This window comes from Ursus maritimus, unplaced genomic scaffold (assembly GCF_017311325.1).
Source record: "Ursus maritimus isolate PB19 unplaced genomic scaffold, ASM1731132v1 scaffold_11, whole genome shotgun sequence".
NCBI lineage: Eukaryota > Metazoa > Chordata > Mammalia > Carnivora > Ursidae > Ursus > Ursus maritimus.
In genome coordinates, this window is record NW_024423453.1 from 20695727 (window position 1) to 20713727 (window position 18001).

General features: G+C 34.6%; 1 protein-coding gene across 1 annotated transcript in view; it reads right to left on the reverse strand.

Annotated features, from left to right (window-relative positions):
- The window catches only part of MFSD8 (major facilitator superfamily domain containing 8), a 32901-nt gene that overhangs the window by 11458 nt on the left and 3442 nt on the right, over positions 1 to 18001 (reverse strand). The window contains exons 2-7 of the mRNA XM_008699718.2: positions 15151 to 15242; positions 13663 to 13706; positions 7392 to 7632; positions 6419 to 6532; positions 4235 to 4379; positions 3480 to 3535 (exon numbers count right to left, since the gene is read on the reverse strand). Of these exons, the coding sequence (XP_008697940.1) occupies positions 3480 to 3535; positions 4235 to 4379; positions 6419 to 6532; positions 7392 to 7632; positions 13663 to 13706; positions 15151 to 15242 (692 nt within the window). The remainder of the gene's footprint in view (positions 1 to 3479; positions 3536 to 4234; positions 4380 to 6418; positions 6533 to 7391; positions 7633 to 13662; positions 13707 to 15150; positions 15243 to 18001) is intronic.

Here is an 18001-nt window from a genome sequence, read left to right on the forward strand (position 1 = left end):
CTTCCTCTCCCACTCACCCTGCTTGTATTCCCTCTCTCGCTGGCTGTCTCTCTCTGTCAAATAAATAAATAAAATCTTAAAAAAAAAAAAGAAAGAAATCTATTTTGCAAATAACCACCAAGATTTGATGGTGGTTTTATAAATTAGGAGGGCAAAGTGAGTGTATTGACTTATCTTGAACTATGTAGTTAAGCTGCACACTCAATATTAGCTATTCCTGATTTAACTGAGAAGTGTGAAGCCATATATATCTACTTATACACATTTGCCATGCTATTTTATAATTGACCCACTTTGTCAGAGTAAACCAGGCAAGTAATTCAGGAGCGTGTTTGTTCATTTTATACTATCTTTAAGTGTATGTGTAGCAGCAGGGGGCAAGGGGCTACTTCCCTCAGACACGGTAAGTTTTTCTAACTTTTTTCATCATAGTGCTTGCCTTTACATCTCAGGATTCCGGACTCTGGTCCTTGTGGGCCTTGTATTATTTTGGATAGACCTCCCTGATTTTCAATCACCATCTAGAAGCCAGTCTATGCTCCTCTGAATCAAAAAGCAACACTGCCCCAAGTCAGACTGGAGTTTGCTTCGTTATGTGGTTAGTTTCCTGCAGCCTCCACCCACTACTGGCTTCATCGGTAAAGCTCGGAAATGTTGCATTCTAGACTGTGAGGACTGACTGGGGATCCGAATTATAAGAATTTTTAAGAAAAGAATACATTCATATACTGATTCAAAGACTTTAGAATTAGAAATTATAATCTATCCAATGATAGCATTTTTAATAATAGGGGAAAAGCGGACACGTTTTATTTAAATACTTACAGAAATTTAAAAATGACTTTTGTTTTGGAAGTCATTTTGAAGTCCCTAGAATTCTTAAGAAAGAAAATAAATCTGGCCTTTCTAAACTCTCATTTGTGCTTTAGGGCAGTGCTGTGCAACAGAACTCTGACATGATGGAAATGTTCTTTCCCTGTGTTGTCTAATACAGTTAGCCACTAGCTACATATACCCATAATTAAACACTTGAAATGTTGCTAGTGTCCCTGAGGAATTCTTAAATGTAATTTAATTTGAATTTAAATAGCCAAATGTGGCTGGTGGCTATCATACTGGACAGTATGGTTCATAGACCAGCAGCATCAGCTCCCATGATAGCTTATTATAAATGTAGATTCTCAGAAATATCACTAGGTTCGCCAGATTTAGTAAATAAAAACACAGGATACCCAGTTAAGTTTGAATTTACGATAAACAATAACTTTAAGTATTTTCTGTGCAATATTTGAAATTTAAGTATAAGAATGTTCCATGAAATATTTGAGGCATATTTATACTAAAAGATTATTTGTAAAAATAAATAAATAATAAATAAAAGATTATGTTGTTTATCTGAAATCTAAATTTAACTGGCTGGGGCATATTTACACCAAAAAATTACTCAAATTCAACTGGGCATCCTGTGTTTTATCTGACAACCCTAATTAGACCTCTCCCCAGGCCTACTGATTCAGAACTGGCATTTTAACTAGGTTTCCAGGTGCTTTCTAAGCATGGTAAAGTCACTGAAGCACTGATCAATATTGTTATTCCCTTCCAACTTCTAAAAGATTTCGCTTCTGATGTACCTTCCTTTTCTCAGCACCTCATACTCACCCTCTTCAAATTGTTCATTCCTTTTACCTAATAGGTCCTTTAAGTTAGTACCCTATTTTTCATGTTTTAAGCAAAGTGGCTTACACCACCTGCTGGCACCTCCTCACCATTCTTTCTTTCCTTTCCTTTCCTTTCCTTTCCTTTCATTTTTTATTTTGAGAACTTTCAAATATATATTCAGGCCCTATATGCAACAATATTTTGCCACACTTAATTCATCTACCCTTTCCTTTCCTTTTTTCTCTCACTTTCTTTGTTGCTGTAGTGTTTTTCACTGACTTACTCTGAAATTTGTATCTCTAGCTTTGATTTCTACTGCCGAAATTACAAATGGCTTCGGCATCTTTGATTTATTCCAGTGTAGCAGTATAAATTAGCTTGATCCAAACTGAAATCATTTCCGCTGTTCAGCCAATGTCCCTTCCTAAATTCTTGTTTTCTCCCATTCTTTCATTTATCTAGACTCAAAACCTGACAGACATCTTCAACAACTTCCTCTATTCCTTAATATGCCCTATCTAATCTGTCAAAAATCTTGATTTTGTTTTTCCTTTCAAAAACTCACATCTATCTCTTCTCCATTCTTAGCTGCTGCCCTACTACAGGCCTTCACACATCTGGATTAGTCTCACATGGAATCTATTGTCCTATTTCTCCTTCATTCAAAAACTTACTAATGCTCCACTCTGCTCTCCACCTACTACTTTTAACTTTATCTTCCACTAGTTTTGTTGTGAAAAATTTAAGTAAAATGGCTATAAAAGTACTTGGTAAAATAACACTGTCTTTTTCACAACTTTACAAACTTCTTAAAGGCAAGAACCAAGTTGCAATCGTTTGCACAGAGGGGGACACTCCCCAAGGGGGACATAATTAGTACTTAAATAGTGGTTTATTTAGTAAAATATACCTACTGACCAGATTGAGTACCTACTTCTGAATCAGAGAAAGATCTACGGGATGAAAATGTACGTTTGTAGAGTATACCAAAAGAATAAAAATAGACAAGAAAAACCTATTCCCATGATTAAGGGAGTAAAGAAATGCTTAAGACAGAAAGACACATTTGGTAGGAAAGTTACTGAAATCATTCCAAAGAACTGGAGGGTTTTAGGATATTGGCTGTTTACAAACAAGATGAAGTGATTTTTAGCAATGCTTTTAACCTTGCCAATCACAAACACCAAGTAACTGATCTGGGCATGCCTTTTTTATTAATTTTTTTTAATTTAAAAAAATTTTTTTTAAAAATTTTAAAAGATTTTATTTACTTATATTGAGAGAGACAGAGAGAGAGATTTACAGAACGAGTGGGGGGAGTGGCAGGTCAAGAAGCAGACTCCCCTCGAAACAGGGAGCCCTACTCAGGACACGATCCCAGGACCCTGGGATCATGACCCAAGCTGAAGGCAGATGCTTAACCGACTGAGCCACCCAGGCACTCCTGGGCATGCGTTTTTAAAAAATAATCAATTTAGGGGCGCCTGGGTGGCTCAGCCAGTTGAGTGTGTGCCTTCAGCTTGGGCCATGCTCCCAAGGTCCTGGGGTCAAGCCCTGCATTGGGCTCCCTGCTCAGTGGGGAGCCTGCTTTTCCCTCTCCCTCTGCTGCTCCCCCTGCTTGGGCTCTCTCTCTCTCTCTCAAATAAATAAATAAAATCTTAAAATAATCAATTTAGGTCAACTTTCAACTTTGAAGATCCTCCCCAGTCACCCACTGTACTGTCCTCAGAAGCAAAATCCAAATAAATATCAAACAGATAGAATCATCCGAAAGACTTTGATAATGTTCTAGTTATTTAGTCAAACAGGTTAAATAGTACCTTCTTCAAAATTAACATTTTTACACTGTCGTCCTGAGTCATCCACACGATGTTCTCTTAAATAGAAAAACATAAGTATTGTATCCATGAAAAACTTAGTATAATAGATAAATGACTTAAATTTATTAGTACCCTTCTATTTTTGCACATTCTGATATGGTTTCTATTAGTGACTTCTGAATAATGAATTGAGATACAACCAACAAAAAGTTACAATTCTTATTATATTATCCTATAAAATGAAAAATAATTCATTCAAAAGCACACATGATCTACCTTAATAAATATTTGAAGTTTTCCAGTGATTTTAAACATTTGTTGTAAATGTTTTTGGGCCTTTGGATAAAGTACTCCAAAGAAATATAAAGTAATACAACTTCTAAGGTTTTATAAAACTTCTTCTAATAAATAAAAGATACGAGAGATATATTATAAGTAACTTTTGTATTTAAGATTGATACCAATCATTAATCTACTTAAAATGTTGCTTTCATGGTATTCCCCTACTTAGAAACCTAAATTTAGTAAATCAAGATCAAAACTTGAGTCTTTAAAGACTTTATTCTCATTTATCAGATTGTCCATTATTTCAGTTATGAGTACTATATTCATTAGCTGATCAAAAAAACATGAACACAACTACAGACATCAAAAGCCAAATAAAGCCTTTATAGGAATAATTACCCTCCAATAATGATAATGCTTATTTAATTTCGCAATCTACAAAGGCAGTTTTATCATTTCTATCTAATTACCTTAACAGAACAAGGATCAGAATAATATTTAAAACTCCCAGGAACGCGCCAAGTAAAACTGGTGCTGTGTACATGTTTATCTGCAGTTTAATGGTATCCCACGTCACGCCCTTTTCTCCAATGAGAGCAAAACAAGTCTGAAAAACTTAAAATAAAATGTATACAAATGAATTATTAAGTGGGAGGCACAAGCGAAAAAAAATGTGAAAGACAGTCACCATGAGGTCGGAAGCAACATTATGGAATCATCTATCTACATCATGCATCTCAATAGAGGCAAGAAAGTCAGTTCAGGGGAAGGGGGCAAAATATTGCTTTTTCTGTATAAAGCATAGATATTCATACAGTACATAAGAGATATACAACTGATCTGTGGTATTAGGGAAAAAATGTCTAAGAAGGCTCCTTAGGGAGACAATAATGAGAAAAAGTTTGAGAACACTGATGTACATATACTCACAAAGTATTGTATATAAAGTAACTTGTCAGTATCTTCTTTTTTTAAAAATATCTCCACAAGAAATCTACATTATCCAGTTTCTTCTATAAACACATCACTATTTAAGAAACAGAATGTCACTTTTTAAGTCAATATTTCAAATTATCACTGTGTATATGGTATTTAAATTACATGTGTTTTTAAAATTTGGATCTATGGCAAAAATCAGATTGGAAGAGTACTGGTTTGCTTTCCTGATGTAGATTCTATATCTGGCTCTTCCAATAATTTACATGTAGCCTTAAGGTAAGGATGAAGTAAGATACTATATATAAAACACTTAGAACAGTGTCTAGCACATAGTAAGCATTCAATAAATGCTAGTGCTGTTAATGTGGTTATTACAGGGAAGGTCATCTAATCTTTTTCAGGCCTGTATTTACGCATCTATATATAATACAAAATATTTTAATGAGATAATCTTTAAAATACTTTTTTTCTTTTTGATTATTTCTCTTATTCTTAGGCTGAAAATGGGAAATCAATGAACAAAGTGATATAAATTTTAGTGCTGATCTTTTTTTTTTTTCTAATGTCCTGTCTGCCTTTATACTAGCTGGTACTGTCTGTGAACCTCAGTTTTCTTGGCTCTAAAATGCTATGAGATTTATTACATGCTTTTACCTCATTTTATTTCATTTTATCATTATTTAATCTTTAAAATATTTCTTAGGTGGTCAAAATATTTACTGAGAACCTAAGTCTATTATTTACTGAGAACCTAAGTCTATACCAGGTACTGTGCTAGATACTGAGGACAGAGTGGTAAATGAAAAAGACCCAGACTATGTCCTCATACACTTTGTAATACAGCAGTCAGTCCAATTATTTTACATTTGTGCTTATTATATTTTACTCCAGAATACTAAACTGAAACATTAGATTTTGATGAAAGATAAATTAGATTCTCTTTTGTAGAGTTTTTTCTTGGCTATCTAAAAGGAAATAATGGAAAGGGGGTGAGGGTGAGATATTAATGATGAAGTAAATTGAGCTGGATTCAAAGTGATGATATTCATAACTGCAAAATTCAAAACACGAGCCAATTATATGACTTTTTAATGTTTTTCTAAGCAGAAAAATTACTAATTTATCTAATCAGCAAAAAACTACTTGCTCTGGGGAAGTACTAAATCTCATTAATAATGTTTTACACTCAAAGTTCAAATGACGCTTTGGAAGAAAAATGGTCTTCAAACAGTCTTTTAAAAGTTCTTTAATTTTCTTCAACTTTAGAAAAGTCTGAAAGGTATGGGCAAAGAGCAAAAAGGGTAAAGAACCTCCTATAACTTTTCTCAAATCCTCAGTCAAAAGAATTTTGTTTCTAATAAACGGGGGGGGGGGGAAGCAAACTATTATGGAGATATCAAGCTAAATGATTATTTCACAGAACATATACTTTGGAGTCAAAGTTAGGTTTGAACCTCATATTTCCCATTTGTTATCTGGCTGACCTTGAATAATTTACTTAGATTCTCTATGCCTTGGTGTCCTAATCTGTAAAAGGGGACTAATATTATTTACTTTAGAGGACATTTGTTAACACATATAAAGAGCCTAGCCTCCTGTTGGATCAAAATATATTAGTTTGATTTCAGCTGTGAAGTTTTATACTTCGATTCCATTTAATATATGAACCTCAAAAGTTTTCCCAGTTCAAGTAATGACAAGTGAAAAATACCTACCTGGACCTAGAATAAAACCTAATGCTTGACATGCACTAGCGTTTGCCATGGAACTTGTTCTTTCCTGAAGGGAAGTAGCACCAGAAATATATGATCTAATAACTGCCACATTTCCTAAAAAAACACACAATAATTAAAAGTAAAAGAAAATATCCTTCAGTTTATAAAATTCAACTTAATTTGGCTTTATATAGAACAAAAATCACTGCTTCCTCTTTATGATCATACAAAGCATGTACACTGAGCAAATGTATCAATTAATGGAAAATATTGCTTTTAGTCACATGAAAACACAGTTAAAGATCTCAATGAATGAAAAAAAGGCATTACAGAAATGTTAAACTTTTTTTCTTCATTGAATACGGAGAAAGCACTGACTGAATGGCATACTACTGATTGCTACAACTAATTTTAAAACAAAGATGTCACAAACTCTGCATGCTTAGAACCCATAATATAAGAAACAGAAAAAGAAATCCACTATGAATTTGACTGAAAAAAATATATTGAAAAAAAATTTTCTTGAGTTCTTATTATGTTCAAGAGACTCTGTAAGAGGCCACAGAATATTTTAGGAAGTCATAAATTGTCTCTAATTATAAAAAGTTTACTATCTAGTTGGTGATAAAGGATGAAAACAGTGCAAAACAGAATAAAGCAAGTGCCACAGACATGCTAGAGAAAGGAAAAATCTGATAAGTGGTAGTTACCTAAGAAAGCTTTATGGAAGATACGGAACTTGAACTGAATCTTGAAGGATGAAGAATGATGGGAACAGAATAAAGAAACTATAGGTAATGGGAACATCATGAGGAAAGGCAAAATGATAGGAAAGATATTTGTCTATCTGCAATGAGAGATCTATATGTAAGATACGATATTATAAGGGGGGTGACACCAGGTGAGAGAGGGCCATTAATGTCAGGGTGAATGTAAATTTGACACAGCCAAACATACATTACATACATATTACCTGCTCCAAATCCCACCAATCCACGAGCAACCAACATGTAGTATTTATTATGAGAAGCTGGAACGTGGACATATGCATAGAGGCAGTTAGCCGCGACCGAAATGAAGATGGAGACAATAAGCGGTTCTTTTCTTGGTCTATAATTAGACCACAAACCAAATATAGGTGAAGCTACCATTTGGCCAAGACTAAATGAAGCAATAACCCAGCCCAAAAAACTTGCATCAGCTGTCTGATCAATCTGCAGAAAGAAGTACAATGCTTTAAGAATTGTTATCCAAGAAAAATTAAATTTAAAACTTACATACATTTTTCAGACCATGTAACATTTCCTATATAAAGAAATAAAAACAATAATTCTAACATATAAATTTTGTAACACTATTACTTATAGTAAGAGATTCAAACTTCTGACATTACAATTAAATGTGCTACCAATTCACTACACACTAGGAAAAATGCTTGGGAAGCTTCATCTTTTAGAACGATTATGGGAATTTCTGGTCCATAAAAATCTTGTTAAAAAATAATCACATTATATATATAAAACAATAATAGCATAAAAATAATATGCCATTCTTTAAATAGTATAATATAAATACAATTGGGGGCGCCTGGATAGAGCCCTGCGTAGGCCTCCCTGCTCAGCAGGGAGTCTGCTTCTCCCTCTCCCTCTGCCCCTCCATCCTGCTCATGCTCTGTCCCTCTCTCTGTCTCTCTCTCTTCTCTCTCTCTCAAATAAATAAATATCTTTTTAAAAACTAGTGTAAAGACAATTGTTTAGACTTATGCTACTCCATAAGCTAAACAGCCATTAGCACCATAAATGTATATTTTAAAAAACTGGGCACAAGAGTCAAATGCTTAAAGAAAAGAATAAAAACACAAAAGTTGAAAGACAATTCTCTCATTAAACCTATTACTAATTCTTCCATTCAACACAGACAACTTAGGGTTCTACCACTGAAAGATGGTTTATATATCATGATGAATGTTGAGGAGAGAACCAAATGATTAAATTCAGGAAATGAAATACTTTATTATTTTTTAATAATAATTTATTATGTTATGTTAGTCACCATACAGTATATCCTTAGTTTTTGATGTAGTGTTCCATGATTCATTATTTGCGTATAACACCCAGTGCACCATGCAACATGTGCCCTCCTTAATACCCATCGCAGGCCTATCTCAATCCCCCACCCCCCTCCCCTCTGAAGCCCTCAGTTTGTTTCCCAGAGTCCATTGTTTCTCATGCTTCATTCCCCCTTCTGTCTACCCCCCCTTCATTCTTCCCTTCCTTCTCCTACCGATCTTCCTGCTAGGAAATGAAATACTTTAAAAAAACAGAAAATTTTAGCTCACAAAAGGGACTATGGAATAAATTAACAAATTTTTAAAAAATATATGATAGACCAAACAGTAATTTGGAAAAATCAGAACCATTAAATTTTAGGAAATAAGATTAAACATCCCCAGGTTAAGTGATAAAACAACTTAAGGAAAACCATGGCCTTTTCATTTCTAAAGATATTTTTAAATAGTTTAAAACGGAAGTATTTGGGTACACTTTCTTGTGGGGGATGAGAAATAAGAGTGAATATGTATAATGATACACAATATCAAAGTTCTAGCCTTAAAAATAGCTCTTATTTTAGGCACTCTGGTTTTTATTTTCTACCTACCTTTAGTGCCTTTGATCAATTAAAATATAAAATAACTTCATGTCATAAAAATTTTTTAATTAATTTTCAAAAAAGCAATAAAAACTCAATTTAATGATAAATGTGGTTTGAAAGTAAAAGGATGAGTGTCTTCTCAGGATATCAATTGATTATAGTCAAGTATCCACCTCACGGACAGAAGCCAACTCTCAGGGATGGCTCTAACAATATTAATAATATTTGCTAGAGACCAATGGAAACTTTTATTTTAATTGGTTACTATTCTTTACAGTGAGTGGAAAACTGGAATCTGCTAGAATTCTTTACAACAGGAAATAAAATGGTTTGGGAGATACAGGTTCTACACTATAACAGAAGGTGTCACTTCAGTAATTGAACTGTTATCTGTGCTCATGTGTGTGTCCCTCTCTTACAGTAATAACGGCATCTTATTTCTGGTCCTCTGGCCACCTCTGGTGATCTCTATCACACTGTTTTCAGAATAAAATACAAACTGCTTATTATGAAAAACTAGCTCACAAGTTGGCCATTGTCTCTCCTCTCTAAACTCATCTCTCTGCATGTACCCTTCCCCTAATTCTAACTTCCAGCCACATAGAACTGTTTGAAGTTTCCAAAATGAGTCAAGTTCTTTGCCTCCAGGCCTTTGCACTGGTTTCTCTACTGCCCCCTTCTACCAGCAATGCCTTCCCAACCTCTAACTCCCTGGTCCCCACCTTTTCTTCAGGAAACTAACTTCTGCAGACCTTCAAAACTCAGCTCCAGTGTAACTGATTTTGGAAAGTCTTCCAGAATTTCCTTAGTTTGGATCAGAAACATCCCCCTAACAGCCCATGTCTGCCTCTCTCTTTCTCTCTGAATCTCTCTCTCTCTCACACACACCCATACTTTTTTTCTTAAGGTTTTTTTAAAAAAGATTTTTAAAATTTATTTATAATTTAGAGAGAGCGAGAGAGCAGGGGGAGGGGCAGGGAGAGAGGGAGACAAGGCTACACACAGGAGAGAGAGAATCTCAAGCAGACTCCACACTGAGCACAGAGTCCCACACGGGGCTCGATCCCACAACCCTGAGATCATGACCTGAGCTGAGATCAAGAGCCAGTTGCTTAACCAACTGAGCCAGCCAGGCAACCCACACCCATACTTTCAGATTTTTATGAATGTATAGTATACGGTAATCATCTGTAATTAACTTGGTTTTGTACACTTCAGTGAAAGTTGGATCTATATCTTCTCTAACCAAAACCCTCCCCAAACTCCAAAGTACATGGTATTGAATTTCAAAACATTATTCTCTAAACATGTTAATAATATTGACAAAGTCAAAGTTTTAGAAATCTTCATGCTTTGCTACAGGAATTAAGACATGAATATGGGTGTTCCAAGCCTCTTTATGCATAGATTATTGCTTATTAATTCAATTAATAGTCACTTAGTCCCTGTCTGTTACAAAAATTGTGCTAGTCAATAGGGATAGAAAGATGAGCTAAAACAGAATTTCCAAACCAGGTTTCATCATCAAGGAGTTTCCAAACCAGGCTTTACTTATCTGGTATTTATTTGAGTAGCTGGGGGAGGGGGGGTGGAATCTCATGTTTCAATTTCTTATCAGTCAAATGAGGATAACTTCACAGAGTTGTTATAAGAATTATTTGAGTCAACCATGTGTAGTGCTTAGGGCAATATCAGCATATATATGCACTCAATGAATGTTACCTATATTATATAAAAACTACTATTTCTTAGTACTTTGTTTAACTAATATATCAATTTATTATTATATTTTATTATAATTCATGCATGAGTATTCCTGGACCTGTAAGATAACCTACCCTTCCAATTCAAAATCGAGGTTTAAGAATATAAATCTTCCTGGAAATTTATCCCACTTCTGGGCTACAAAGCCTAAGGAATCACTTGGCTGATGGCTGTCTATCTATCAGTCAGAGCCAGAAAGAAGTATAATTCAGAGGTTCACACCAGTGCCAAATTCCTTTCAGACAAATAATTTACTGTTTTTTGTTTTCTGGGGTTTTAAGATAGTAGGTATCACAGCACTGTGGTTAAGAGTCAGATTTTTTGGGCGCCTGGGTGGCTCAGTTGTTAAATGTCTGCCTTTGGCTCAGGGCTTGATCCCGGCGTTTTCTGGGATCGAGCCCCGCATCAGGCTCCTCCGCTGGGAGCCTGCTTCTTCCTCTCCCATTCCCCCTGCTTGTGTTCCCTCTCTCACTGGCTGTCTCTCTCTGTCAAATAAATAAAATCTTAAAAAAAAAAAGTCAGATTTTGGTTTCAGATAGGTTTGGCTCTGCCATTTTCTAGCTGTGTGACCTTGGGCAAGCTACCAAACTTTCTGAGAGTGAGTTTCTTCACCTGCCAAACAGAAGTGATAATAATCATTTCAAAGGGTTGTTGTGAATATCAAAAGGTGAAAGGTTTACTGCTGTACCTAGTACACAGTGAGTTCTCATCATTGTTAAGAAATAACCTGAGAAAATTAGTTGATAAGTTTTTTAGTGAAATTGTTATATTTGTATTGCCAAAGAACTAGTTACAAGTTCATGTACTCACTAAATTTACCTTTGAAGAGCTTTCAAATATTTGAAGAAAGGAGTGCACCTTTTCAAAATTCAACATATTGTGCTGAGTAGACCTAATTATCATAAATACCTTTCTTTTGATAATTCTGAGGTTAAACAGACTGAATACAAGGACCACAGAAATAAAAAGACTTTTGATACATGGAAATATATTTTTGGCAAAGAAGATATTGCTCTAGAATTATTAAATATTCTGCTTTAATTCCAGTAACTATGCTAGTAAGGAAAGATTTTTTAGCATCATGGGTAATAATTTCATGTAATATAATTTTTTTATTAATTTTCAGTAAATTTCAAAATAGCAATGAAAATGTGGCACCAAATCAGTAAAATATGAAATTTGTATTTCTGTCCTTATATTCCTTTTACAATATCAGATATTTTAAAAGTCAGCATTTTCAAAAAGTTAAAAATTCATAAAAACTAAAAAATCTAAAATGAAATATAAAATGTCAATAAGCTTCTTGTGTCATAGGCATTATTTTTAATCTCTAAGTATTCATTAAATATGTCTAGTATTTTTGTTGAAGCCATCTGACCATCCTAACAGTCTAGTAGGGAAGTTAATTCTCTGTAAACACACTGTTATGACACTCAGTGATAAGTGTTAATGATAAAGAGGTATGGAAACACATAGGAAAACCTTCTAACTCAAACTGGGCTGGGGAACAATCAGAGAAAGCTTTCCGGAGGAGGTGACATTGAAACAAAGCCTTGAAGAATGAATAGAAGATAATAAGGAAGTAAGGTGGAAGGGAAGGACAGAGGAGAGATAAAGGCAGGGAAAGCATGCCAGAAAAAAAAGAAAAAAATGTATAAAGATCCTAGGAAGCTAGGTTCACTCAAGTAGATATGTCTAACAAATTGTTGGCAATAGATCTAACATGGACCAAAGCTTAGGATTTAGGCTACAACATACATACACACATACACACACACACACACACACACACACACACACACACAGCCCAACCTCTGGGAAAAACCAATATATAAGGAGCAAGGTGATAAAGAAAACTCACAAAAGAATTTAAGAACAAATATTTAAAGAGCAAAGCCAGGAGAAAGAAATGTACAGAAGCTAAGAGAGAGTTTTTAGAAGCAGGGAGAGGACAATGATGTCAAATGCTATTCAAATGTCACCTAAAGGACTTAAAAGTATCTACTTGGTCAGCAATTCATTGAAGACCTTAACGGAGCAGTTTCAGGGTAGCAGAGGAGTTAATCTGATCGTAGCAGTTTAAGGAGTGAATAGGAGGTTGGAGAGTACAGAGGAACTCCATCAAGGACCTTAACTGAAATATTATTATAGATGAATTATGTCTGCAACTTGTATACTGATTTTCAGTAAGTTCATTCCTAGAGATTTAAGATAGAATTGACATATATTTACATTGTTATATGTCAAATATATATACATATTTTAAAAAGATAGAATTGGCAGGACTTGATGATTAACTGTTATCAGGGTACCCACTGAACTTGCATCTTCTTGACCCCCTCCTTCCCATCTAGTAACCAAAGCATCAAAATACATATATTATCTACTCTTTTTACAATGTCACCTGACAAGCCAAATTAATTCTATAGGAAAGCACAAAATTATTCCATAGAAATGTCACTTGTACATTTTGGGAATTCAGACTATGTGTAGTTTAATTTCTTTTTTATCAAGGAGTGGGTATTGATGGGACATGAAAGTGACTAATAAGTAGGTGACCATACATCTACATTTGCCTGGGACTGTCCACGTATAATCCTATTTTCCTGATATAGTACTTCCTTCACTTTAAGAGTGTTCTGGTTTGCACAATAAAGCATTTGATCATCTTACCTGTAAAGCCTCTTTTGAGGAATTATTATCTCAAGTTACTCTGATAAGGATTAAATAAATAAAATACCAAAGAGACTCTTAAGAAAACTCTTAACTATGTAAGAGTTACTATTACTACAGCTACTTCAGGGAATAATAGACTGAAGTGTACAAACCTTTTGGAGATATGGCCATATTGACATTATCACAATAGAAAATCCTGTAAAGAGGCAAAATTTGTTATTTATACTTCAAATGATTCCATCATTATTTATAGATACAATTTTTGAACTATAACATGGACCTTATGTATTTCAAGATTTTATTTATTTATTTGACAGAGAGAGTGCACAGGGGGAGTGGGAGCAGCAGGCTCCCCACTGAGCAGGGAGCCTGATGCAGGGTTCAATCCCAGGACCCTGGGATCATGACCTGAGCCGAAGGCAGATGCTCAAACAACTGAGCCACCAAGGCATCCAATAGTTCATTCTTTTTAGAAAGCCTATTTTAAAAAATAATTTAGTTATTAGTTTCATTTTAGTGTATTTTGAATTGACATATTGATTTTGGTGAAAAGAGGAGTAGAAGAGTAAACTAATATTTGAAATCAAGGTTACAATTTCACAATCAAGAAACTTATAAACAGGTAAAATGTTTAATGTACTAATTAAAATCTAAAGTTAAAATATTTTTATTATTAAAATTAAAATTATTATTTATAATTTTAGATAATTAAGTACTAAAAATTAGAAGTATTTTAATTCCAGTATAGTTAACATACAGTGTTATATTAGTTCCAGATATACAATATAGTGATTCAACACTTCCATTTACTACCCAGTGCTCATCATGACAAGTGCACTCCTTAATCCCCATCCCCTATTTCACCCATCCCCCTACTTCCTCCTCCCCTCTGATTGGCCATCAGTTTGTTCTCTATAGTTAGTTAAGAGTCTGTTTCTTGGTTTGTCTTTCTCTCTTTTTTTCCCGTTGCTTTTTGTTTTGTTTCTTAAATTCCACATATGAATGAAATCATATGTTATTTCTCTACCTGACTTATTTCACTTAGCATTATATTCTCTAGCTCTACCCATGTAGCATGTAGTAGCAAATGGCAAGATTTCATTCTGTTGATCTGTCTTCCATTGCTTTAATTTGCAGGGGCCAGCTACAGAACCTAAGAAAGTAGAGGAAAAGATTTTCCTCCCCACCACATATACAATGGACTATTATTCAGCCTTAAAAAGAAAGGAAATTTTGACTCACATTATAACACGGATGAGCCTGAAGAACATTATGCTAAATAAAATAAACTAGTCACAAAAAGAAAAATACTGTATGATTCCACTTATATGAAGTATCTAGAGTAGTCAAATTCATAGAAACAGAAAGAATGGTGGTTGCCAGGACCTGGGAGGAGGGGGAAATGAGGAGTTGTTTAATGGGTATAGAGTTTTAGTTTTGCAAGATGAAAAAGCTCTGGAGATTGGTTACATAATCATGTAGACAATCATAACACTTCTGATCTTAGAAATGGTTAAGATGGGAAATTTGATATTATGTGATTTTTACCAAAATAAAAAAATAATTTTAAAAATTAACTGAAATTAAAATAAGATACTTTATCCGAATTTTAAAAATTATATATAGTTTCTAATACTTACCTATACTGCTGAGAAACATGGTAAGATACAGAATCCTAATAGATATCCATCGGCTTTTATAATGCTCTTCAGTTTCTATAATATCCCATTCTCTAGGATTAAAGAAGAAAAAGGTAGTATAATGTTATCTCATTATGTACAATTTCTGTGGCACGATTTTATTTTCTCTCTTCTGAAGTAATGAAAAAGATATGACAGAGGTATAATTTACTAATATTGGTTTTTGCTGTACTAGATTATCTATGAATAAGCATTATTTCTTTGAATTTCCATAGATTATATTAATGCATCATTACACATAGAAACTTGGGAGACATAAGGTAGCTTAAAAAGGCATAACATTCTGTCAACTAATTATTTTGGTATCATTGACCTGCTACAAATCGAGTATTGGAATTTGTTAAACTGACTAAATAAAGTATATCAAAATAAATCGAACTAGCTACAACAACTAGAACTTCTATGGATGGGATATACAACTGTTACATATTTAAAAAAATAATTACTGTCATCATTATGACATGTTCTCTTTGATAACAGTAAATTGACTTTGCTGCAGGAAGCTATTCTGGCTGGGTACTTTCAGCAAAATTAATGTAGAAGTGACACCAGAAAAGTATGATGTGACATTCCTAGGCCTGGGACCTCTGGAACACTTGTCTTTGCTCCAACATGGGTTACCAGACAACTTCTATTAGTGGACTAAGAGAGTCCAAGGCCCCTCTAGACTGGGTTGATCTTTCATATAAGCCTGTGACCTGGACTAAAGGCAAGTATATTAAGCATATATCCTACTTCAGTCAGGTGATACATGAGGGTGCATATGGATTCATTACATTTTCACACTCACATACAAAAAGAGTTAACAAATTTACCTTAATATGAGCTTTATGTTTTCTAATAATTAAGACAAGCACAACAGACAAAATGCCTTATGTTCCAAAGTTATTTTCTGAAATAGACCTTAGAGCTATCAAATTAGTCTTCAAAAGAGAAACTTTTCAAAAAAGAAACTTTTTTTCTAAAAGTTATGTAATTGGGAGTGGTAGAGCAAAGGAAGAAGAAAGATAACATTAATTAGACCTACTATGTGCCAGGAATATTTGTTGCTGATATAATACATATGAAGTTCTTTTTTTTTTTTAAGATTTTATTTATTTATTTGACAGAGAGAGAGAGATAGCCAGCGAGAGAGGGAACACAAGCAGGGGGAGTGGGAGAGGAAGAAGCAGGCTCCCAGCGGAGCAGAGAGCCCGATGTGGGACTTGATCCCAGGACTCTGGGATCACGCCCTGAGCCGAAGGCAGACACTTAACGACTGAGCCACCCAGGCACCCCTACATATGAAGTTCTTAATACTATATAGGCCATTCCATAAAAATAGACTTTCACCATAATGTAGCATACTTGAAAAATAGCAGAACTCCAGGGGCGCCTGGGTGGCTCAGTTGGTTAAGCGACTAACTCTTGATTTTACCTCAGGTCATGATGTCAGGGTTGTGAGCTTGAGCCCCATATGGGACTCCTCACTGGGCTCTGCAGTGGGCGTGGAGCCTGCTTAAGATTCTCTCTCTCCCTTTCCCTCTGCCCCTCTTGCCCTTTCCCCACTCTAAAAACCAGAACCCCAGATGCCCATACTGATCTTTCTTGACTTACAATGAGGTTACCTCCCAATAAACTCTTTGTAATTGGAAATACATTAAGTCAGAAATGCATTTAATATACCTAACTTACCGAATATCATAGCTTAATCCAGCCTACCTTAAACATGCTCAGAACACTGACATTAGCCTACAGTTAGGAAAAAATCATCTAACACAAAGCCTATTTTATAACAAAGTGTTGAATATCTCATGTAATTTATAAAATACGTGACTAAAAGTGAGAAACACAATGGTTGTATGGGTACAGAATGGTTGTAAGTGTATAGGTGGGTTATGCTGTCGGTCAAGTGGCTGACTGGGAACAGCGGCTTGCTGATGCTGTCTAACATTGCAAGAGAGTAGCTACCCTATCGCATACCACTAGGCCAGGAAAAGATCAAAATTCAAAATTTGGAGTATGGTTTCTACTGAAAGCACATCGCTTCTGTACCATTGTATAGTTGTAAAATCGTAAGCTAAGCCATTATAAGTCGGGAACCAGCTATTTGGAAATCAATATACTGGAATCTGGAATACATAATGCAGATAATTACATATCAGCAAAAGGTATCCACTATTCGATCCCAAAGCACTGGATTCTGGTATCACTTTCCAGCATTGGATACTATATTTTTAATGAACCCATTATTATTTCCTGGACATCAGAAATTAAAATGACCATCACTAATAAGAACTATCATTAAAATATGCCTGAAAATTTCAAATAACTATTTTGCTCAGAACTTATCTAAGTTAGGGAACCAAGAGAAATAAATAATTTGATTCTGAAAAAAATATAATAAAATTGTTTGACTTCAACTTGATTTGGAGTTCAGTCAAAAATCTTTCTTCTTTTAATGACAGCTATTAAATATTGAAGGGATGACAGATTTAGAAAATTGCTACTTAATAACTACTCTCCATGTAATAGCAGATGAAAGAAAGGATAATTGATGGATCCTAAAACAACTAGTTGAAAAGTTGTTGAGGACAGGATAGTCACAGGGTCTCAAAGTATCAGCCCACTGTCTACTTACTAATCACAAAATGCAAAATGAGGCTTTATAATTTAGGAACACAGCAGTCACCCTCTTAACCAAGTCGTCAAGCTCGCATCTCCAATAGTGGGATGGCTGGGCATCTGATGCCTCCTAAAGTTAATATATTAGGACATTCTCAACATAACCCATGGAATGTTCTTGCCAGAA